Below are 23900 nucleotides of genomic sequence, written 5' to 3' on the forward strand. Positions count from 1 at the left end.
AGAAGAAGAGGAAGAGGAGGAGGAAGGGAAGAGAAAAAAAGTGGTCTACTCTTGTATAGATGAATTATTGGAATCAGCTAAGATGTCTAAAAGGTGCCTCAGTGGGAGGAGATGGCCTGGCCCTTATCTAGCCACACGTGTTGGGGAGCCATCTGTGACGCTAATGCCTCACAGTCAAAGCTTGTCAGCACTCATATCACAAAAAAGTGAAAACCCAACAATCAGGGGCTCCTCTCTGCTTACCCTGACCCTGTTCTTGACCTTGTCCCTGGGCGGTCCTTTGGGAATGCTCTGTCCCCTCTCCAAGGCCCCCAGCTGGGGAGGGCTGGGCTCCTATAAGGGGGATCCCCGCTGGGGCCCCGTACTTCTCACCACCATGGACCCCCACCCGCTCACCTGGGCTCTAGTGCTGCTGGGCCCGGCCCTGGCACTCTCCCGGGCCCCTGCGCCCGCCCAGGAGGCGCCAGAGAAGCTGTGCGGCCACCACTTTGTGCGCGCGCTGGTGCGGCTGTGCGGAGGCCCGCGCTGGTCCCCTGAGGACGGGCGAGCTGTGGCTGGAGGCGACCGTGAGTGGGGGCAGATGAGGACTGTGCTCTGGGCTCTCAGGGTGGGGTCAGGTGCAGGCGGGCGGGCGCAGGTGGGTGTCGGGGGCAGGCGGGCGGGTTTGCCCGCCTGTTCCCAGGTTCACATCACCTGCCTGGCGGGGAATCAGTGTGAGTGAGGGGAGCGAGGCAGTCTTACAAATACATGGTTAGATCCTGACTTTATTTACAATTTCATTATTTTGATCTTCATAAATGTTTGCATTAAGTTTGACTTTAAAATACTGCCTTAAAACATGATTGATCTTGCTTATTGAGGTTTGTTTGTTTTTGGGGGGGCTCCCTTAAATTATGCGGTGGAGATCAGTGCCTCGCTCTCCTCATCCTAGTCCAGGTCCTGGTGCAGAGGGTATAAAACAGGTTTGTGTGCACATCTGTGACATGCGAATGTATCCTGTGTGTGTGAGTCTGTGTGACAACGGTACAGATGGGTTTGCAGAGGCAGATTTGGCAGGGTGGGGGAACTGGGAGGAGGTATGAGGGTGTGTGGCTGTGTCTGTGTGTCCACACTGCCTGCACACGATGGACATGTATGTGTCACGTGTCACCCTTGCTGTTTTCTTCTCTAAGTGTCTGTGTCTTCTTAGCGTCTGTGTCTTAGGTGGTTTTTGGGAGTGTGCACGGCTGGGGACTTGGGTGTGGGTATGGGTTGAGAGTGCACACATCTGAACCAGGGATTCCATCTGTGCCTGGTATACAGCAGGCACTCAATACATGCACATTCTCTATTTGTGAGTATGATGAGGTTTTGGTGGGTCACAAGGCACAATGTGAGCATGCAAGTGTGCATGGGTCCTCTGGGGGCTTCCCTTCTGTACTGAATTCTGCCTTGTCCCCAGGTGAACTGCTACAGTGGCTGGAAGGACAACATCTCTTCCATGGGCTGATGGCCAGTGGGGACCCCATGCTGGTATTGGCCCCACAGCCCCCGCCTCAGGCCTCTGGCCATCACCACCACCGCCGGGCAGCTGCCACCAACCCAGCCCGCCACTGCTGCCTCAGTGGCTGCACCCGGCAAGACTTGCTGACCCTCTGTCCCCACTGAAGCCTCCTGGGGAGTGGCCATGGGGGAGGCTGAGATCCAGAGGGGGATCCAGTCTGGTGACCTCCTGATGCCACAGAGCACCACGAAGCCCCATGTCTGGGGAACATAGTGATTACTTCCTAGGACAAGGCACTCACCACCTCCCCCAGACCATCTGTCCTCTGGGCGGGGCCAGCTGGGGAAAAAAATCAGACTCCCCTCAAACCCTGCTTGGAGGACCCTTGGCTTTGCAGAAATACCAGACACTAAGGATCAATGTCCTCACCTCAGAGGAGTTCAGGTGCCCTGCTCCCTGCATTTCATGACACCCCTTTTGTTTTCTCAATAGTAAATAAATAAGATGCCTGCAGACTATAATGCAGCTTTTTGCATTTTCTCAAGAAAAAGGGACAAGCCTGGGTAAGCTAGTCCCCTGACAGCCATGGACCCACCAACATGTCCAGAAACTTAATGTCAATTGGAAGCTTATCACAATACAAAGTGGGGAAACTGAGGCCTAGGGGGATGCTTCCGGCCACGGTCAGACAGGTAGGGAATGGCCAAGGGCAGGATTTGTATCCAAGTCTCTGTCATGACTCATGGCAGGGGGCTCAACCTCATTTAATGTCCACTTATCAACAGGCACAACACACAAATGTTGGAATGAATCACAGTGGATATTCATTGATTGAACTCTCACAACTCTTTTCACTTGCATCCTCCCTTCATCCTGAGATGGGAATTTTAGGATAGGACTGTCTTGAAAAAAGGATCAAGCATTTGACCACGTGATCTGTTCCCATGTGTATTATTTCCTAAGACTGCTGTTAAGAGCCACAGACTGGGTGGCTTAAAATAGACACTTATTTCCTCACAGTTCCAAAAGCCAGACATCAGAAATCAAGCTGTTTTGTGGGCAGGGTTTTTGTTCGTTTGTTTGTTTTTGGCCTTGGTGTTTAATGGCTTGATGTGGGATCTCAGTTCCCAGACCAGGGATTGAACCCTGGCCGGCAGCTGTGAAAGTGCTGAGTTCTAATCCCTGAGTTCCCACTAGGGAACTCCCAGGGTTGACTTTTTTTTTTTTTTTTTTTTTTTTAGACTTTACCTCTCTTGTGAATGTTCCCTGCTTTCTCAACTTTTGGTGGCTCCTGGCAATCCTTGGTTGGTAGATGCATCACTCCAAGCTCTGCCTCCATCTTCACATCATCTTCTTTTCTGTGTCTCTCTGTGCATTCATTTCTTTCTTTCTTTCTTTTTTTTTTTTTTTGTCTTTTTGCTATTTCTTGGGCCGCTCTCACAGCATATGGAGGTTCCCAGGCTAGGGGTTGAATCGGAGCTGTAGCCACCGGCCTACACCAGAGCCACAGCAACGTGGGATCCGAGCCGCATCTGCGACCTACACCACAGCTCACGGCAACGCCAGATGGAGCAAGGGCAGGGATCGAACCCGCGACCTCATGGTTCCTAGTCGGATTCGTTAACCACTGTGCCACGACGGGAACTCCTCTTTTTTTTTTTTTTTTCCAGAACCGAACCTGCAGCATATGGAAGTTCCCAGGCTAGGGGCTGAATTGGAGCTGCAGCTGCCATCCTACATCACAGCTTGTGGCAATGCCGGATCCTTAACTCACTGAGTGAAGCCAGGGATCAGACCCACATCTTCACAGATGCTAGTCGGGTTCTTGATCTGCTGAGCCACAGTGGGTTCATTTCTGTCTCTTATAAATTAGGACACTCTCATGGGATTCAGAGCCCACTCTATTCCAGAATGGGATTTTTTTTTTCTATGTCTTTTTATTTAGGGCTGCACCCTCAGCATACGGAAGTTCCTAGGCTAGGGGTCATATCAGAGCTGTAGATCGAGACCAGGGATCAAACCATAATTGTTATGGATACTAGTCAGGTTAGTTACCACCAAGCCACGATAGGAATGCCCAAAATGGTTGGTTTGTTGTTGTTTGTCTTTTTTAGGGCAGCACCCGCGGCATATGGAGGTTCCCAGGCTAGGGGTCGAATCAGCCTGTGCCAGAGCCACAGCAACTCAGGATCCGAGCCACATCTGTGACCTCCACCACAGCTCCTGGCAATGCCAGATCCTTAACCAGCTGAGCAAGGCCAGAGATCAAACCCACAACCTCATGGTTCCTAGTCGCATTCGTTTCCGCTTCGCCACGCCAAGAACTCCCCCAGAATGGTTTTAATCTCGATCCTTACCTTAACTACACCTGCAAAAGACCCCGTTTCCAAATAAGACCATATTCTGAGGTTCCATGTGGACAGAAGCTTTTGTGAGACACAAAATCCAGTACAACAGAGGAGCAGCAGTCTTTCCCAAGGGCAATGGGGAGCCACAGATGGTGTTTGACCAGGGGCAGGGTGAGGTCAGATCTACTCGGCAGAAACCCCTGCAGCCTCTCCCTCATCCAGGTTTGCCTCCTCTGGCTCGGATGCGGCCCCAGCCTCCACCTCCCTTTCCCACAGTCCCCACAGCCGCTGAGGGGGGCCTCTTAAAACTTAAACATCAATCATGTCATTTCCTTGTTCCAAAGGTGTCAGCGCCCTCAGAAGAGCACCCTCTCTCCTCACCCCCGCCCACAAAGCCCCACATGGCTAGTCCCTGCCATCTCCTGTTCCCCCTCCTTCCATCTCCTCCTTACCCAGCTCCAGCCACAGCCTCCCCACCACAACTCAGATTCTCCCAGATTATCCCGCTTCAGGGCGTTTGCACATGCTGTGCTCTTCCCGGAACATCCACTGCCCAATTCTCCCCAAGGCCAGAGCCTCCTCCTTCAGGGCCCTGCTCCAATGTTACCTCTGCAGGCCCAGCAAACCCCCTCCCATCCCTGTGTATCCAATCACCTTGTTTTCATTCTCCTCAAAGCTCTACTCCTGGTAACTTCTCTGTTCACAGCTTTGTTTCCTCACTAGAAGGCAGGTCAATGACTATTGACCTTTCCCACGGGGCAGGGAGGAGGAGTACAGGGCAAGAGGTGTAGCACAAAGTAGATGTCCAATAAATACTCAAACGAGGAGTTCCCGCTGTAGCGCAGCAGGTTAAGAATTGGAATGCAGATGCTTGGGTTGCTGCAGAGGTGCCAGTTCAATCCCTGGCCGTGTGCAGTGAGTTCCAGCATTGCCACAGCAGCTGCATCTCGGATTCAGTCCCTGGCCTGAGAACTTCTGCATGCCGTGGGTGCAGCCATAAAAAATAATTTAAAAAAAAAAAAAAAAAAACTTTTAGGAGGAGTTCCCGTAGTGGCGCAGCACAAACAAATCCGACTAGGAACCATGAGGTTGCTGGTATGATCCCTGGCCTCGCTCAGTGGGTTAGGGATCTGGCGTTGCAGTGAGTTGTGGTGTAGGTCACAGACATGGTTCGGATCTGGCATTGCTGTGGCTGTGGCCTAGGTCAGCTGTAGCTCCGACTGGACCCCTAGCCTGGGAACCTCCATATGAGTGAGGCCCTAAAAAGCAAAAAACAAAAAAAAAAAAACAAAAACCCAAAAAACAAACAAACAAAAAAAATTAAAGGGGACAGACAATGGAGCTGCAGTCCCAGCTAGAGGAGGTGAGCTTGGCAAAGAGAGGAAGGTTTGGTAGTAGATACTGAGGCAGGATTTGGAAGGACCCTGGTTAGAATTAGAAGCAGGTGGCCCAGTGTCCCATGCATAGAGGGGCAGTCTCCCCATTGTGCCTCTCTCCTGAGCCTGCCATCAACCAGGCAGTGAGAATCAGTCTTGGGGAGCTATGAGCTGAAGGCAATAGGGAGCCATGGAGGGTGTGTGAGCATGAGGGATGATGTGAAATCTGCTTAATAGAAAAGTCTATAGCCCCTACTTCATTCATGCCTTTTTTGTTTTGTTTTTTGGATTTGGCCTTGCCTGCAGCATGTGGAAGCTCCTGGGCTAGGGACTGAACTCATGCCACAGCAGTGACCTGAGCCATGGCAGTGACCATACCAGATCCTTAGCCACTAGGCCACCAGGGAACTCCATCCATACTCTGTTTTTACTGGATATGAGATTTTACAGATGAATGTAGACAGATCTGGGTTAAAACTTGTAAATCATTAAAAAAAATAAATAAAAATTAAAAAACACTCTAAGTCTTCACAAAACATTTTATTCCTGAGGACCTACCCTGCAATCCTCTCTGTGTTGTGCAAGGTCCCCCTTGCCACTACACCAATGTTTGTGAAGCCTGTCTCAAGCACCTGTCAGGCCATCAGGGGTGGGATCACCAGTTTGCTTGGATCTCCCCAGTTTGAAAGACACATTAGGGTAGGGGCCAGTCCTGGGGTCCCAGAGCTTAGGGTCCCCCAAGGACCTGAATATCCCCCTTCTCTGGGCACCAAGGTGTGTGTGGGGGGCTGGGCACAGAGAAGACCCCTCTGGCTCCAATACTCTTCCGTGAATTCTTGGGGAGCACAGGCATAGGGGCTGGATTGTGCCAGGAACTCCAGAAACTGAACTCCCATTGCCTGAGACAGATAGTGCCCCCCACCCCCACCCTGCCCCGATGCTTCCACCAACAAAAAATCTTGATGCTGAAGCTCCCGCTGTGGTGCAACAGGCGGGTGTCTTGGGTGGGCTGGGAGCCTGGCACGGTGGGTTGAGGGCCCAGCGTTGCCAAAGCTGCCACTTAAGTCACAGCTGCGGCTCAGATCTGTTCCCTGGCCCAGGAACTCCATATGATGCAGGGCGACCAAAGAAGAAAAAAAGAGTTTGATGCCATAAGTGGGCAGGTGGTTTCCCCATTCACAGGCTTTCTGGCCCCTCCTAGCATCTGAGTGGTCCAAGACCCAGGGAGGGCTAGAGACTCCTCTTTCCCCCACTGAAAAATACTCATTTCTGCTGACTGTGGACCCAGGTGTTCTCACTTGGCTTTGAACCATGGCCAAAACTCACCCACCATGGTAGGATCATGACCAAGGAGAGGCTGGCCACTGCTTAGGATCCAGCTGATGATCAAGGTCAGGGCTGGGAAAATGGGAGATTTACCAAAGGGGACGGATGCAGCAGGAACAGCTGGGACCCCTGCAGAAGTGCTTCTGCTATTAGCTACTATGGAAACAGATGGTCCCTCTCGCTGAGATCCGGGGCAGGAGGATGATCCAACAGAACCAGGTAGGTTTTGAAGGCTGTGTAGGAATTCACTGGCCAGATGATTCAGTCATCCAACTCCCTTGGGTACCCTCCTAGGCCCCGCCCACTTAGCAGGACAAAGGTCTCCGCTTCCCGGGAGGAAGCTGCTGCCCTTCCTGCAGGGGTGGAGATGGGAGCCTTGAGGCTGGGCTCCTAGACACCACCTCAGTAGATCTGTGTTCGCTTGCCACAGCTGAGGTTGGGCTGGCTCAGCGCATCCCACATGAGCAGCATCTCATAGGGCAAGAAGCGGTGCACCAGCAGCAGCTCTCGGTAGTAGCAAGGGTCGAAGGAGGACAGGCGGCTGGATGGGACCTGAACACCAGCTGTGCGGACACCACTGTGTGAGGCGGGCTCCAGGCCCTCTCGTTTCAGGCACATGCCCATGAAGACATCATCAATGGGGAAGAGGTCCAGGGTGCGGGCGGCACGACGCAGGGCGGTGGCTGTGAAGCGGGACAGCAGGAAGCCACCCCCCCCACAGTAGGGCGGGTAGTGTTCGTCCTCCATCACCACCTTCGGCACATAGTACTTGCTCCAAGGAAAGCGGATGGGGCCCACGTTGTGGATCAGGTGCCCCACGAAGAGGTGGTGGTCAGGGTTATGGCCCTGCAGGTAGGTGACCATGTTGCCTGTGTGGGCAAAGACGTCATCGTCCCCATTGAGCACGAAGCTGGCATTGGTGCACCGAGTCTCCTGCCACTGGAGGAAGAGTACCTGCAGGTGGGGTGGACGGGGCATGTGGGCTTAATGCCTGGGGCCATCAGCTGTGGGTCCCTATTGGCCTTCCCAGCCCAGCAAGCCCAGATCCCCCAGTCAGGCTAGCCTGGGTTCAAGGACCCACTCTGTGGGGTGACCCTTGTAACCCATCCCTCTTCTCTGTGCCTCAGTTTCCAAATTACCATACAGGGCTCATCATAGGACCTGCCTCAAGGAGTGTTGGGGAGCTAGAGACAATGCTCTGTAAAGCACAGAGAAGTGCTTGGAAACTGTCACATTTACATTTATTGCTATTTCTTCTGACTCTGCCTGGCCAAGCACTGCTGTTAAATAATTGCTTGTATGATTGCAATTTAAAATCTACCTCCCCCACCAGGCCCTGGGCCCCTCCCCCTTGGGTGGGAGCTGGGTCTCTCCTATGTGCCATCTCCCCAGCACCCAGTCAGGGGTCAACACTTCATAGGGTCTGGATTCATGTTTGCCAAGTTGATGTTCATCACGTGCTTGTGTGTTTTGTGTTGAGAACACGGCAGGTTGAGAGGTTCTGGGCCCTCTACCCACCTCGGCTTCAGTTATCTCCATAGTAATTTTTCCTGCATACCAGGCACTGTGCTCAGTGCTTGCCCTACCCTGAATCTCTAATGTGATTTTAGGAGGCAAGTGGGGTCTTCAACCTCATTTTCGGATGAGAAAATAGAGGCTCAGAGGGTTTGTGGTCCAAGGGCTTGAACCCAGACCTATCTGCACTCACTAGGAGCAAGAACCTGCACTGGGCCTCTTTCACCTTGTGTCTCTATTCAGCTTGCTCCATGTAACCACTGATGCTCCCCGCCCCAGCGCCAGGTGGGTCCTTGGAGCCTTTAATTCTGCCTCTTCACATAAGCAGGATTCTCTCTACTGTTTTTGTTTTTTGTTTTGTCTTTTTGCCTTTTCTTGAGCCATTCCCATGGCATATGGAGGTTCCCAGGCTAGGGGTTGAATTGGAGCTGTAGCCGCCGGCCTACACCAGAGCCACAGCAACACAGGATCCAAGCCTCATCTGTGACCCACACCACAGCTCACGGCAATGCCGGATCCTTAACCCACTGAGCAAGGCCAGGGATCGAACCCGCAACCTCATGGTTCCTAGTTGGATTCATTAACCACTGTGCCATGACAGGAACTCCGGATTCTCTCTACTGTTCATGGTTTCTTGACCATCAAAAAGGTGTTTGTCAAGTAACTACCACATAGACCTGGGCCTCATGAGAAGACAGAACCAGCACAACGAAACACGGATGTTTCGTCCAGGGCTCCCCACCCCTCATTGCCAATGTTATTTAATCTCCTGGCACAGGTCTAGGTGCCTTAGAATTATCATCTCGGAGTTCCCGTCGTGGCGCAGTGGTTAATGAATCCGACTAGGAACCATGAGGTTGCGGGTTCGGTCCTTGCCCTTGCTCAGTGGGTTAATGATCCAGCGCTGCCGTGAGCTGTGTTGTAGGTTGCAGATGCGGCTCGGATCCTGCGTTGCTGTGGCTCTGGCATAGGCCGGTGGCTGCAGCTCCAATTAGACCCCTAGCCTGGGAACCTCCATATGCTGTGGGAGCGGCCCAAGAAATAGCAAAAAGACAAAAAAAAAAAAAAAAGAATTATCATCTCATGTAATCCACAAAGCAGCCTTCGGAGGTGGTGCATCCAATTAATATCCCATTTCCCTGATGAGGAAACTGAGGCGCAGAGAGGTGACTGATCATCCAGGGCAAAGCCTAAGTAAGAAGCTGAGCCTGCATTTGAACCCAGATCACCAAGGCTTTCAGAGCTAGGCTGGCAAACTCACACCACCCTCTCCTTTTCTCTGACTCCCTGGACAAAGATTTCGGATCACCGTAAGGATAGTAGAGGGGGTGGGGTGAGGCTGATGGGAGCTTATGGTCTCCAAAGCCTTTCATAGGAGGTAGTAGCGATTTGGGCAGGATAGCCCCCATCAGGTGACCAACCCCCACCCCCAGCCCACCTGCTTGAGCGTGAGGTTGAAGAATGAGTCGTAGAAATCCCACTGTAGGATATCACCATGCATCTGCGCCTCCATGGCCAGCAGCCGGTTGACCTTGAGTGCCTCCAACGGGTTGGGGTCCGTGCCCACCAGGAAGAGGCGGCGCACAAGGAAGCCGTGTACCTGGCGCTCATGGCCCCACGTGCGCCGCACCAGTTCCCGGCGCTCATAATTGCTGGGCGAGGACTTGATCACCAGCAGCAGGAAGACTGGCTGTGCGCACTTGTCCGGCGGCACATCCTGGAGCAGCACGAAATCCCGGCAGTGTTTGTAGAGCAGGAAGTTGCGTATGTGCTGTGGCTGCTTGGCGAAGTCAGGCAGGGAGGCCATTGAGGCATTGGCCTGGCAGGAAGAGGACAGGGGGCGGGAGGGTGGTGGAGAGGGCCAGACCAGAGCCAAGGGGGTACTTGGCGGCTCCTTCAGGCCTGGGCAGGTGGGTGGTGACATGTGCAGATTGAAGAAGAAGAAGAGAGTGAAGGTGCCCAGAGCCACGACCAGTCCCACTTCAGTCCGCAGGGGCCGCAGACACCTCATCCTGGTCCCCAGAGTTTGCGATTGGTCCGAGGAGACCTCTGGGCAGCTCCTGCAGATGATAACACTCAATGAAGATGCCTGAAGATGCCAGATCGGCCAAGCACTTTTCCTGAGCTAACTGTGGACCTCAAGCCTGGGTGCATCTCTACATTTGCTCAGATTGGTAAAATACTGAAATTCACCCCCACCTCCTGCTCTACCCCATGTTGGCTCTGACTGTTGCCTGGGCCCTGCTGGGAATCAATGTTTTCAGAGAAAACAGGCATGGAGATAACAAGGCGAGTCCCTCAGATTCACTGTGCCCAGAATTCTCCCCATCCAACCTTGTCCTCTTCGTGTCCCTGCCTCAAAGATGATCCAAGGAGCCCAGGAGACAGAGAATTCCCTTTTTAGAAGTTGAGAGTTGTTGGGATCCTTCCTGCTTCCCTTTCACCTGCCCCACCAGGAAGCACGGAGCTTCTGGGATTCCGATATAACTATCATTCATTCTTCTTGACTTTTTTTTTCTTCTTCTCTTTTCTGTTTTGGCTGCCCTGTGGCAAATAGAGTTCCTGGGCTAGGAATCAGACCCAACCCTCAGATGCAACTTATACCACAGCTGTGGCAATGCCAGATCCTTTGACCCACTGTGTCAGGCTGGGGATGGAACCAGCCGTCTTGGCACTGCAGATGTCACCAATCCAATTGCGCCACAACAGGAACTCACTTCTTGACTATTTTTACTGGTCTTGTGAGCTAAGCATGGGCCCTCAGCTTGTCTTGTGACTCATCACAGAATCCCTCAGGCCCAGCATGTCTCAAACGAAGTTATCTTTCTTGGCAAACCCCTACTCCTCCTTTAAAACCCATCTCAAACAATCCATTCTCAGGCAAGCCCTCTTTGTCCCTTTAGGAAGAGCCCTGGTTCCCTATTTGGCACCTTTAGCCCTGTCTTCTTCTCTGGCTCAGCCAGGATCCCATGGGGATATCTGTGCCTGACTTTTTCTTTCCAAAACTGGGGGCTTCTTGAGGGTCCCTAGCATTGTCCAGCATGAGGCAGACACATGGAAGAATCAGGGAGTATCTGAATAAATGAATTCACAAATGAAAGTAAACTCATTAAGTTTCTCTCTGGTAAACTCCTATTCATCCATCAAAACCCTTACTCCTAGACAATTTCCTTTCCCATATTTAGGCAGAGCCCTTGGTCTCCTGTCCAGATCCCTTTCCCAGACTTCCTTGGACTCCCTCAATATCCTTTTGTTTGACCTGCCTTTAGGTTCAGACCAAGATTCAGCGTTCCAGCCCTGCATCTGAGGCTCTATTTTCCAGCACAGCATGACAGTGCCATATTAGACCCAAGGCAGGACTTACCAAAAACACTTACAGAAAACACTGACTGGCTCACCTCAAAGAGGTGCCCTCTGAAGCCCAATTCCTGGGTTTAAATCCCAACTCCATCTCTCCCTGACGCTGTGCCCTCCATACCCCAGGCCTTGGCTTCCTCAGCTCTACAGGGGGAATCTGAGCCACTCCCACCGCACTGGGTTGTTTGGGTGTGAAGGGAGCTCCCAGCACCTGCTATCAAGTGGGTATTTGACAAGTGTTTGCTGAATGAATATGCACTTACCTCAGGTTGCCTCAGGATATCTGTGCTGGTCTGGAGACTCCTTGCTCTCTCCTGGGACACAAACACTGTGGGGCAGTTAGTGGATTCTGATAGGCCTGTCCAGCTATCGCCTGCAAGCAAAGATAGTTTTATCTAGAGCCACACATTGGTGCTGATGATAGGGATGGAGTAGGCAGAGGCTGTTGTAAAGTCCCAGTAAGGGACCATAGATAAAGAGGGAAACCCAGGGGACTTCAGGAGAGGGCCATTACAACAAGGAAGGCTTGCCAGACTAGTGGAGGCAGGAAATAGGCCTCAGCTCATCTGGTGGGGGATGGGGTGAGGCCTGCATTCCGGTTCAGACCAAGGACAGGAGTTTAAGGGCCACCCTTCTGCTGATTTGAATAAGCACCATAACCAGATCCAAGGAGAAGCTACTTACTGGAAGAAAGAGGAAGAGGTGATCTTTTCCTACCCCCATTCCCCTTGGGTGGAAAAAAATTGTAGCCCACCAGATCCTTGGGGCAGAGCCTCCGTGCCTGCCCCGCTTGCATCTCTCACAAGCCTCTTATCTTAATAAATCTATTTCTTGCCTATCACTTTGTCTCCCTAAATTCAGGCATGAAGAACCTGAACCTCAGTAAGTCCAGAGATAGAGATAGAGTGAGTGAGTCTAACTTAAAATAAAACTGTGGGTTTAGGGAGTTCCCACTGTGGCGCAGTGGAAACAAATCTGACTAGGAATCATGAGGTTGCAGGTTCCATCCCTGACATTGCTGGGTGGGTTAAGGATCCGGCATTGCCGTGAGCTGTGGTGTAGGTCACAGATACGGCTTGGATCCGGTGTTACTGCGGCTGTGGTGTAGGCCAGCAGCTGCAGCTCTGATTAGACCCCTAGCCTGGGAACTTCCATATACCGCAGGTGCGGCCCTAAAAAAAAAAATAAAATAAAATAAAATAAAATAAAACTGTGGGTTCAAGTCCCAATCTGGGTTTTGGCTGGTTTCTAGTCCCTGCATGTGGCTTCAAGTCCCAGCACATGGGTTCGAGTCCCACCATGTGGGTTCAAGTCTCAGTCTGGGTTTTGGCTGGGTTCAGGCCCTTGTGCTGTCTATTTCACTGGGGGAGGGCCTCCTTTCCTGATCTGTTAGGCCATTTATTTCCCTAAGGTGCCCATCACTGTCTCTGCACACTGCCTAGCCAAGGCCTCTCCAGCCAGATGGCTCCCCAAAATGGGTTGTGTGGAGTGGGATCTGAGCTGTGTGACTTTGGGAAAGAAGCTTGACTTCTCTGAGCTTCAAAGTGAAATGAGAATTAACCCTATGTCAGAGTGCTGTTGGGATTTTAACCTGCAACATGCTGAACATAGTCCTGCCTCAGGACCTTTGCATAGGTTGTTTCCTTGGCCAGATTCTCCACATTTCCACATGACTTTGTCCTTCTCCCCCTTCCTGTCTTTGCTCAAATGTTCCCTTCTCAAAAGACCTCAGAACATGTCATCTTGTAACTGAGCTAGTGCCCCGTGGGGCTCCTAGGCACACAAGCCTTTCTGTGTCCTCCAGTGCTCCTTTCTAGGGAATAAACCTCAGCCTGCAGGACCTTCCCTGAGTTCCAAAGGGCAGTTGCTAATCAGGGAAGGGAGGGGATGCAGAGACCAGGGAGGCGCAGTGCAGCCTTGGGGCAGGGTTCTGGTTCCTCCTCAACAAATATGCATAACAATATATTTGAGCCTTTCTGCAGAACTAAAACTGCCAAGGAGTAGAAGTCCTTGATGACGCATTCTTCATTCTGGGAAGAAGGAGGGCCACCAGAACCAGTCCTGGGGCCACTAAACAGCTTTGAGAAAGTTGCAAGCTTGCCTCTACCCTGATCCTTATTTAGGGCCCTGATTCTTATTCCACTCCTCAAACTATAATACCACCTCCTAACCCCTTCCAAGGGATGGGGGCACAGTCTTTAAGGCATTAGTCTGCTGTGGCCCCCTTTGCCTAACAAAGCAATAAAGCTATCTTTCTTCTTTACTCAAAATTCTGTCTCTGTGTTTCAATTCAGTACTGGCAGACAGACAGAATTTTGGCAACAATCCCACTGGCATTCCTGATCCCCCACCGTAGCCTACTTTTTCTTTCTTCCATAGTACTTTTCATCTCCTAAAATACATGATAAGACTTTAGGAGGAGTTTCCACTGTGGCTCAGCAGTAATGAACCCGACTAGTATCCTTGAGGATGGGGGTTTGATCTCTGGCCCTGCTTAGTGGGTTAAGGATCTGGGGTTGCGCTGAGCTGTGGTGTAGGTCATAGATGTGGCTCGGATCTGGCGTTGCTATAGCTGTGGTGTAGCTCTGATTCGACCCCTAGCCTGGGAACTTCCATATACCATCAAAGCGGCCCTAATTTAAAAAAACTTTAGGAGTTTCCTTAGGGCACAGTAGGTTAAGGATCCAGCATTTCCCGATCCCCGCCCCCACCAGAACATGAGCTGCATGTGGTAAGTCTTGTTCACTATTTTATCCCCAGCCCCCAGAACTGTGCTTGGTACATAGTAGGGTGTTTGGTAAATGTGTTGATTAAATGAATGAATGAATGAATGAATGAGTTCTGGAAAGCCACAGCATCTGATGAAATACTGACTCAGAATGAATTTATACATTCATTCGTGTACTTATTGTGCTTCTTCTGTGTACCAGGGACACAATGGTGAACAGGCATGGAATACCTAAATGTCTCTGCCATTCAGGGACCCACACTCTCAAAGGGGAACAGACACAAAATAAAAACCTCAATGAAATGATACAAGGGGATGAATGCCACTGGAAGAAATGGGGTCTGGTACTGGGTGTGGATTTTGAGGTCTAGATGACATTTACACTGAGATGTGAATGGCAGAGAAAAGCCAGCATAGCTGAGGTTGAGGTAGGGAAGATCCCCAGGGAGGGAACAGCAGGTGCAAAGGCCCTGAGGTGGGAAAGAGCTGGTGGAGTCTGAGCAGCTGGGGACCCTACCTGCAGGTGGCACAGAGCCTATCTTATTGCTATGGCATCCCTGGTTTGCCTGCCAAGCTAGGGAGGGAATTCACCTTCTGGAGGGCAGGTTTGGAAGACCCAAAAAGGCAAATCACAGTCTTGAGAGGGGGCTGTGAACTGACAAATGTGATGCAAGAATGAACAGCATCCTAGAAGGACATCCTCCTGAGTTGAAGAGAGGCCCAAGTCCAGGGTGGACCACAAGAAAGGAGCGTTCCTAGGCAAACCTGGCAGATCCCTGAGCCCTTGGGAAAAAACTCATGAGCTGCTGTAGCAAGGCCAAATCACCAAAAATCAGACCAGAGACATCACAACGTTCTCTTTGGTGACGCTGTGGCCAGAAACCCACTGATGCTAGAAGATAAGGGCATGCATGGGACCCCAGCTGCTGGCCCAGAGACCAGGAAATCCAATGAAAATTTGGAGGGTGATTAACCCCCTACCCCATCTGAAGTTTATTTTATTTTATTTTAATTATTAAAAAAATTTTTTTTTATTTTTTTTTGTCTTTTTGCCTTTTCTTGGGCCACTCCCACAGCATATGGAGGTTCCCAGGCTAGGGATCTAATTGGAGCTGTAGCCACTGGCCTACCCCAGAGCCACAGCAACGCCAGATCTGAGCCGAGTCTGTGACCAACACTATAGCTCATGGCAACGCTGGATCCTTTACCCACTGAGCAAGGCCAAGGATTGAACCTGCAACCTCATGGTTCCTAGTCGGATTCATTAACCTCTGTGCCATGATGGGAACTCCTTTTTTTGGAGTCTTTTTAAAGCTGCACCAGCAGCACATAGAAGTTCCTAGGCTAGAGGTCAAATTGGAGCTGCAGGTACCGGCCTACAGCATAGCCACGGCAATGCAAGATCCTTGACCCACTGAGCGAGGCCAGGGATTGGCCTGTATCCTCTGTTCCTCTGTGCTGAGCCTTACCACTGAGCCACAATGGGAGCTCCCCATCTGCAGTTTAGAGTCTAAATAAGTTTACAACCAGGGCTTATTCTGCTCTCAGGGCATACATACTCTGCCATGTTTGGAGACATGATTGGGTGGGTGGAGATAAGGGCATTGAGGGGGTGGAGGTCAGAGATGTTGCTTAAATTAACATCTAGGGCACAGGATGGCCCCACCACAGAGGAGGATCTAGCCTCAAATGTCAACACATTTTTAAGGTTGAGAAAGCCTAGATTAAAAACAGAAGCTAGAATAGAGAACTCAAAAGAAGAAGAAGGATTAGAAGAGAAGTAGAGACTGAACAAAAAATCTTGATCCATTTTAAGATAAATTCATTAGATGGAGTTTTTATGAAATTTATTATTATTTACTTCTATATTATTTCCCTATTTATGAAACAGTTATTACATAGAAAAAGCAAACCTAAATGGCCAAGGATCGGTTTGCTGAGAATGTGTTAGTTCCAAACAAGAGCTCCAAAGCAAGTAAAGCTACATTAGGACTTCCTGTCGTGGCTCAGTGGAAACGAATCTGACTAGGAAACATGAGGTTGAGGGTTTGATCCCTCGTCTTGCTCTGTGGGTTAAGGATCCAGCGTTGCTGTGAGCTGTGGTGTAGGTCGCAGATGTGGCTAGGATCTGGAGCTGCTGTGACTGTGGCGTAGGCTGGCAGCTGTACCGCAGATTCGACCCCTAGCTTGGGAACCTCCATGTGCTGCAGGCGTTGCCCTAAAAAGCAAAAACAGCAAAAAAAAAAAAAAATGCTGTTGAAGAAGGAGGGATCGATGGCAGGGGAGGGACCCGACCAGCCTGGGGACATCCTGAAGGATGAAGGGAAATCACTTTGCAGAATCCTGGGAAAAGGGCATTCTAGCAAGGGCAAAGGCCCTGAGGTGGTCTTAAACTTACGGTATTGAAGGGAGAGAGAGGAGGGAGGGAGAGAAGGCGATGTGGCTGGAGAAGAGGAAGAGGAGGGAGAGGATGCTGGGGTTGCCAGACAATGGTGCGGCAGGTGTGGGGGTGGGAAGAGCGGGAAATGGCAGACCATGAAGACGTTCTTATGTTGCATGTGAGGAGCGATGGAGAGCTATGGAGGGTGTGACAAGATGGAGGGACAAGATGGAGTTAAGCTTTGAAGAAGACCCCTGTGGCCACTGAGGAGGAGAAGGACAATAGGGCAGGAGTAGAGGTCAGAGCAGCAACCAGGCAGGGGAGTTTGGGAAGCTGGATGGGGGCTGGCTAGCAGGGTGCAGGGACATGGTGAGTTTAGCAGCAAGGATGAAGAGAGTCATCAATGCTTAGAGCCTGGATATGGGGGATGGAGAAGGATGGACCAGGGAGGATAAAATGTGAGAAGTCTCTGAGCCCTTCAGTGGGGAGGTTATGGGGCAGCAGGCAACCCACAGCAGGTGTGGTGTCCTCTGGGACACGATGGCATGTAAACCAGGAAGCTCATCAGGTAGGTGATGAATGAGTACATCCGTATATTGCTTGCACATGGCAGAACTTCCTGCATGCTCCTCCCTATGGACCTTAGTGCCACTGTGTACAGTTACAGGAGTGACATCCGGGCTGCCTCTCAGGGCCTGTCACCCAGCCCCCCTCTGCAACACCATCCTGCTCAGGCCTGTTTGCACTCTGTACACTGCCGGAACTTCACCATCACCCAGAGCCTGCTTCCTCCAGCACACAGAGCAAAGCCATTGTTTTTGTTGGCTGAGACCCAAGAGCCGCCCCCTGGGGTGCTCCCAATCCCCTATGACCCTGGCCCCAATGACCTCTGCCCCCCTCCTCCATTCCAGCCACAGTAGCTTCTTCACGGTGCCTTTAAACACCCAGGCTCAGCCCTGCCACAGGGCCTTTGCACATGCCATTCCTTCCACCTGGGACCCCCTTCCCTTCTACTCTTCTCCCTGGTTCTCCTTGACCTTCAGGCTTCCGCCCAATATCATCTCCCAGTTAACACCCCACCCCATCTCTGCTTCCATCACCACTGGACAAATCTATTCACTTCTCTCCTGTCCATTTCCCCAACCAGCCTGGAGCTCCAGAGGTGGGGCATCTTGTCTTGGCCCCCACAGCTGTGTCCCAGGTGACGCTCAAAAAATACTAATGATGAGAATTCCCTGGTTGCTCAGCAGGTTAAGGATCTGGTGGTATCACTGCTGTGACTTGGGTTTGATCCCTGGCCGGGGAATTTCTCTATGCTGCAGGCACAGCCAAAAAAAACCCCCCAAACCCCACTAATGATGACTCACATGTTGGCTATTTCCTTGTGCCTCACTTCGGCCTGACCCCATTATAGGCAACAGTGGCCACTGTCCCCCACCTGGGGCCTGGAGGGCCTCCAAGGACGTTTTGGTCCTGATAAGTCAGCAAGCACAACCGTGGAGCCAAGGGGGCAGGACCAGGAGACACTGAATAGTCCTGCCTCCAAATATTCCTAATGTCCAAAAGGGCCAAATATTGACAGCACTGAAGTATTCACAATGCATTTAATGAGCAAGAAGCACTGAATGTTAGCAAAGTGCTGAACATTAATGACCCACTAAATATGCAGGAGGCACCCAGTATTTAGAACGTACAAAATAGTTGTAAGGCAACAATGGAAGAGTTGCAAGGCATATTTGTGATTCAGGAATGAATATGCGTATTATCACAATGAATATGATTTGAACAAGCTACCAAACAGCACCAGTAGACATGGTCACTAAATAGTCACGATTCATTGCATATACACATAGTACTAAATATTAATGACTCATTGAATATTAATAAGACACTTAGAGGTACAGGAGGGGCTGACCACTCAGCAGAATTAATTAGGGACCCCTGTGGGTGCTCTGATTCCCTACCCTCTGCCTACACCCCCACGGGATCCAGGCACTGGGCGCCTCTCTCCTCTCGACTTGTTCTTGTCACTGGCCCTTGAGAAGCCAGGAGAGGCTGAGATACATGAGCCAGGGAGAAGGTCACACAATCCAGGTGGCAAGGCCCCACTCACTAGTATGCTTGGGCCCTGGACCAGCCCCCTCGACCCCTGCCCTGCACTATTTCACACTGGCTGGGAAGCCTCCATCACATCAAGGTGATTCCCCACATGATGCTCCCAATTTCCAGATGAGGAAACTGAGGCTTGGAGAGGGTGAATCCTGGGACATACACCGACCTGCCCCCCTTCCTACCCCAGCTCCAAGGGGTGCCCTCAACCATCCCAGTCACTGGGGCTCAGTTGGGGTTGATCTTGTTGTTGTTTGGCTATGCCTGCAGCATGTGGAAGCTCCTAGGCCAGGGATCAAACCCATGCCACAATAGTGACCCAAGTCACAGCAGTGGCAATGCCAGATCCTTAACCCCCTGAGCCACCAGGGAACTCTGGGGCTCAGTCTTTTTTTGTGTTTTCCCTTTTTACAGCCACACCTGTGGACATGGCAGATCCTGGGCTAGGGGTTGAACTGGAGCTGAAACTTCCAGCCTACATCACAGCCACAGCAATGCCAGATCCGAGGCGCAGCTTATAGCAATGCTGGATCCTTAACCCAGTGAGAGGGGCCAGGGATCAAACACACATCCTTACAGAGAAAACATCAGGTCCTTAACCCACTGAGCTACAACAGAAACTCCTCCGGGGCTCAGTTTTTGAATCAGGAAAATGAGGGCTCATTCCCCCATCACCCAGGAGGACCAAGAAAGATGATGCTCCTGAGGTAGCCAGGCTGGCCCCCAGGGAAGGAAAGCCTGACCCAGTTACTGGCCATCTTCAGACTCGGGGCAAGTAGCTCCCCTCACCTGCAAAGCTGGCTGGCGTCAGCTGCCCACCCACAGTTCACCTCTGGCAGGTGCTAAGTATCAGCATCACTATGGCCTTCATTGCTCCTCCACCCCATCCAGATCCCAGCTGACTTATCCTCAGCTGGGATCCAGATGGGGATGGAGGCAGGGAACATCCTGGGGCTGTCAAAAGGCGAGGTGAGGGATGAGGGTGACAGGAGAACCCCGTATTTTTCTTTTTATGGTTGTACCTGCAGCATATGGAAGTTCCCAGGCTAGGGGGTGAATCGGAGCTGCCGCTGCCAGCCTACATCACAGCCACACCAATGCTGATCTGAGTCGCATCTGTGAGCTACCCTATAGCTTGCAGCAAGGGGAGGTGGATTCTTAACCTATTGAGATAGGCCAGGGATCGAACCCGCATCCTCATGGACATGATGTCAGGTTCTTAACTCGCTGAGCCACAGTGGGAACTCCAGGACAACCCCATTTGTGGGTATAACTACTTGAGCCCTGGGAAAGGCTAGAGGTCCAAGCGGTGGTCTTTTCTCAACCATGAAGTGCCAAGAAGGACAATAGCAGTAGCAGCTGTAGCCACCATTGCCATTTGTGTACTGATCACTGCACTGTGAGCTGAACACCTGGTGTGTAGCACACCCTGGTCTAGGTTCTTGACTCCCAGCCAAGTTGACAGAGAGAAACCCCCATGTTCAGGTCACTGATGGGCTAATGGGGGACAGAGGCAGAGAACAAGACAATTTTCCAGTAAAAGGCAAATACTGAGGCTTGAAGACTTGAGAATCAGTGAGTGCTTGCAAGAGAGATGTGACCCACTGGTCTGTGGCTGCGCCCAAGCAACTCTCCGTGAGCCTCCCAAGGAAGCCCCCGGTTCCAGTTCCAGGGTCGGGTGGCAAGGTGGCAGAGAAAAGGCACCCACCTACCAGGAGTCACATCGCTGGCATTTGAACTCTGACCAACTGGACCCAAGGGTGATCTCTTCCCGGTTCATACTGGTTTGACCTTTCAGTAACGAAGGGCTGGTTCCTTTTTACAAGGAGCAGGAGTTGCTTTTGTAAACACGGAAAAAAGAAGAAAAAGCCTAGTAAAGATAATTCGGAAGAAAGGCTCATTATGCACTGACCCCGTTTTAGTAAAACCACGTGTGCGAAGGGTTTTTATGCAAACATACGCCCAGCATTCACTGTGGTGAACCCCTGGGCATGGAAGAAAGGGTTGGGTAGTGGGGACAGGGTGTCACAGGCCCTTTAGATCCTCTGTTTCCAGGTTCCAGGGCCACTAATGGAGGATTCATTGGATGAGTGGGCCTGCCCCCACTGCAGAAACTTCCTGGGGTACCTAGGATGGGTCCGTGGAGGGATCTGAAGCTGGACATAACCCCCCGCCCCCGCCCCGGCCTTGTGTATGCCAGCCCCGCCCCCAGCTGAACCCCAAATGGCATCTCTGGGCTCATTTCCCACATGTGGAAACTAAGGCTGGGGGAAGCAGGCCGTGCCTGGCAGTTCAACCTCAGACTCTTCCCACGATCCAGGACTGATGGGGAAATGGAACAGCAGGGAACCTTCAGGATTGACCCCTCCCCCGGTCATGGCCCTCCTCCAGGCCTTGTATGACATTATTTCTGTCATGCAAAGATAAGGTCACAAATGAGAACCCAATGAGCCACCTGATCATGATTAGAGCTAACATTCCATGTGGTGCATGCAGCCTTTCCACCATCAGCTCACCTCCACGCCACACTTGCAACTGGGAGGTAGGGTTGTGTCAGCCTCATTTTTGTGGAGAGGGAAACTAAGACACAGAGAGGTCAAGGAACTCATTCAAGGAAGACCAAGTAGGAGCCCAATCCCTGCCTTTAACCACCACCAGGTGGGACCACCTTTAGTTGGTCCTGAGTTCCCCTATCATGCGGGGAGCAATCGAAGCTGAGCCAGACTCCCAGAGGACAGAGAGACCACAATGGGCATTCTCCCTGGCTCATGGGGCGTGAAGGGCAATTTGTTGCCCCACTCTGGGCCTCAGAGGCCCGGGGCAGGAAGAGAGGATGCCCTGTGATGCCTTATCTCCTCCTCTTGGGCTAAACCAGCCCAGCCCCAGGGTCCCTGGGCCAAGCCGGCTTGTCTGGATTCCCCAAGCTCTGACCAAGGCCTCTTCTCGGCTTCCCCACACCCACAGTACGTGGCAGGAATCAATCTCTTCACCCTGGGGGTGAGGGAGAGAGACAGGGAGGGGTCTGGGCTGGGCTGGGCAAACACAAGGGCTCACCTAGATAGCTAAGAGGTAGCCTGACACAGAGACCACACCTCTTCCTCTGGACTCACCAGCCCTGGTGTGGTGGCTACCTTGGGAATGCACAGGGCAGGGCAAGAAAGTGGTGGCCCCAGGGGCAGCCTCAAATCCAGTGAATGCCCCTCCCACCCCCACCCCCTGGCCCTGAATCCCAGATCTGGGTAACAGGGAGGCCCTGGTCTCAGGGGGTGGGGAGGGGAGAGGTGGGGGACAGTGATAGGGAGCCAGGTCTTCAGTTTCCCCATCTGAAAAGTTGCCATAAAAAAAAAATCTGATTCAGAGGGAAAGAAGGTATTATTATTAATAATAATAATTAACATTAATAAAATATTATCATCATTATTAATATATTTACAGTGATGGCTGATGTACCATAGGTCCTACTGAGTGGCCATAGCACTTACTATTTTCACTTTCACTGCATTTCTGTACCATGAGCCCCACTTGACACATTGTGAAATCAAGGCTCAGAAACCTACAGTTACTTGCTCCATGAGCCAGAAGCGCCCCCCCATCAAAAAAGCTTCTGCTGGCTAACACCTCGGACATCCTCCTGGAAGCCAGAAGGTCATGCCAACTCCCAGAGGAGAAAGAGAGGTGCATTCAGAAACCAGGAGCAACCAAAAGCAAGCACACAGCCAGGCATTGGCTGAACAAGGACTTGAATTCCAGAGGTACTGGTGAGCTGGGGTACCCAGGTTGGAATTTGGTCTAGCGCCTGGCAGGGCTGGGGGGTCAGTGGTGGTTCCCTCAAGAAACAATAGGAGTTCCCCTTGTGGCACAGCAGAAATGAATCTGACTAGTACCCATGAGGATGGGGGTTTGATCCCTAGCCTTGCTCAATGGGTTAAGGATCCCGAGTTGCCGTGAGCTGTGGTGTAGGTCACAGACTGGGCTCGGATCCCACGTTGCTGTGGCTGTGATGCAGGCTGTCAGCTGTAGTTCAGATTTGACCCCTAGTCTAGGAACCTCCATATGCTTCAGGTGTGGCCCTAAAAAAAGAAAAAAAGAAAAAAGAAACAATAATAAACCCAACCTGGGGAAGTTCCTGTCATGGCTCAGCAGAAACGAATCTGACTAATAACCATGAGGATGCAGGTTCAATCCCTGGTCTTGCTCAATGGGTTAAGGATCCCGAGTTGCCGTGAGCTGTGATGTACAGCTCCGATTTGACCCCTAGCCTGGGAGCCTCCATATGCTGTGGGTGCATTCCTAAAAACACCTAAAATAAAATAAAATAAACCGAACCTGGGAACCTGGGTGCCAGTCCTGCCCAGACCCTCCTAATCAGCAGGTTAACAATCTCAACAATAGCGACAACAGCAGTAATAATAAAGGGCAGCATGTACAAAGCGCCCTCCACTCCTCGATTGGGATCCCATCCTATCCCAGGAGGAGGGCGGGAGACCAGGGTCCAGGCTTGCTTCATCGTGTCCACAGCTGCGACGGGACAGAGCCCGGGATCAGGGATGCCACAGCCCCACATGGCCTCGGTGTCTCCCCACTCGCCAGGCATGAAAGAGGCTTCCCTTCCCGGTCAGAACTGAGTCGACCTTGGGACGCTGGTGACTACTACCATGGCTGAGGGCAACGGGGTTACTGAGACTCGGACTCCAGAATCTCCCTGCCTCTTCAGGGTACACGTTGCAGCAGATACCCGACCCCGGGGACTGGCCGAGACTTCCCAAGAGCCCCGACTCCGCCCGGCAACAGGGTTCCGCAGGTCCTCCGGGGCCCCCAATACTCACCTCCAGACAACCGTCCAACCTCCGACTCCGTATCCCAGCTCCACTCGGCTTGCAAGCAGGAGGAAAAGTTCCACCTGAGCGCGAGCACCCGCCCTTCCCGGCTTCGCTCCTTCCTTCCTGCCTCCCGCGGAGCCCCCCACTCCCCGCTGAGCCGAGTTTCACCAGTCGAAGTTGTCCCTCTGGCCCCTCCCTCCTTCCCTGCCCGACCCCGCCCCTTCCCCTCTACCGGCCAAACCGCGCCACTCTGGCCGCTTCTACCCTCCCCGGCTCCTGTCCGGGTTCAGGACCCCACTTGGGTCCCGCCCACAGCTAGGGAGTGAGCCCCCCGCGGGTGGAGATGTGCAAGCAGCGCCTTCCTATCCCTGGCACAGAGCCCCACGCAGGGTTGGTCCAACGTGTGTCTTCCATGAAGAAATGATTGAAAGGGGGGCTGAAGCCAGTGACTCTTGAGT

At 51.9% G+C, this 23900-nt stretch overlaps 2 protein-coding genes across 7 annotated transcripts; one reads left to right on the plus strand and one right to left on the minus strand.

Moving 5' to 3' along the window:
• INSL3 (insulin like 3) lies at positions 372-2001 on the plus strand. Its single transcript, NM_213970.1, has 2 exons — positions 372-566; positions 1442-2001. The coding sequence occupies exons 1-2, from the start codon at positions 377-379 to the stop codon at positions 1645-1647; spliced, it is 396 nt and encodes a 131-aa protein (NP_999135.1). The 5' UTR covers positions 372-376; the 3' UTR covers positions 1648-2001.
• Positions 5729-23642, minus strand: B3GNT3 (UDP-GlcNAc:betaGal beta-1,3-N-acetylglucosaminyltransferase 3). Of its 6 annotated transcripts, none has more exons than XM_013987485.2 (5): positions 23449-23642; positions 20335-20460; positions 11669-11733; positions 9487-10108; positions 5729-7487 (listed from the first exon to the last, which is right to left on the minus strand). In XM_013987485.2, exons 4-5 carry the CDS (start codon positions 10057-10059, stop codon positions 6936-6938), a joined length of 1125 nt encoding a protein of 374 aa, XP_013842939.1. In that variant the 5' UTR covers positions 10060-10108; positions 11669-11733; positions 20335-20460; positions 23449-23642; the 3' UTR covers positions 5729-6935. The 6 variants fall into 6 exon arrangements, with proteins under 6 accessions (XP_013842939.1, XP_013842938.1, XP_013842937.1 ...); XM_013987484.2 differs by having other exon boundaries at positions 11669-11778; positions 20331-20460; XM_013987483.2 differs by having other exon boundaries at positions 11669-11778; positions 20335-20492.

The sequence above is a fragment of the Sus scrofa genome, chromosome 2 (genome assembly GCF_000003025.6).
Source record: "Sus scrofa isolate TJ Tabasco breed Duroc chromosome 2, Sscrofa11.1, whole genome shotgun sequence".
Classification (NCBI taxonomy): Eukaryota; Metazoa; Chordata; class Mammalia; order Artiodactyla; family Suidae; genus Sus; species Sus scrofa.

Coding starts and splice junctions, on each gene's coding strand:
- INSL3 (NM_213970.1), top strand. CDS start 377: ATGGACCCCCACCCGCTCACCTGGGCTCTAGTGCTGCTGGGCCCGGCC. Junction 567..1,441: donor AGCTGTGGCTGGAGGCGACC/GTGAGTGGGGGC, acceptor CCTTGTCCCCAG/GTGAACTGCTACAGTGGCTG.
- B3GNT3 (XM_003123499.4), bottom strand. CDS start 10,059: ATGAGGTGTCTGCGGCCCCTGCGGACTGAAGTGGGACTGGTCGTGGCT. Junction 7,488..9,486: donor TCAACCTCACGCTCAAGCAG/GTGGGCTGGGGG, acceptor CCCCACCTGCAG/GTACTCTTCCTCCAGTGGCA.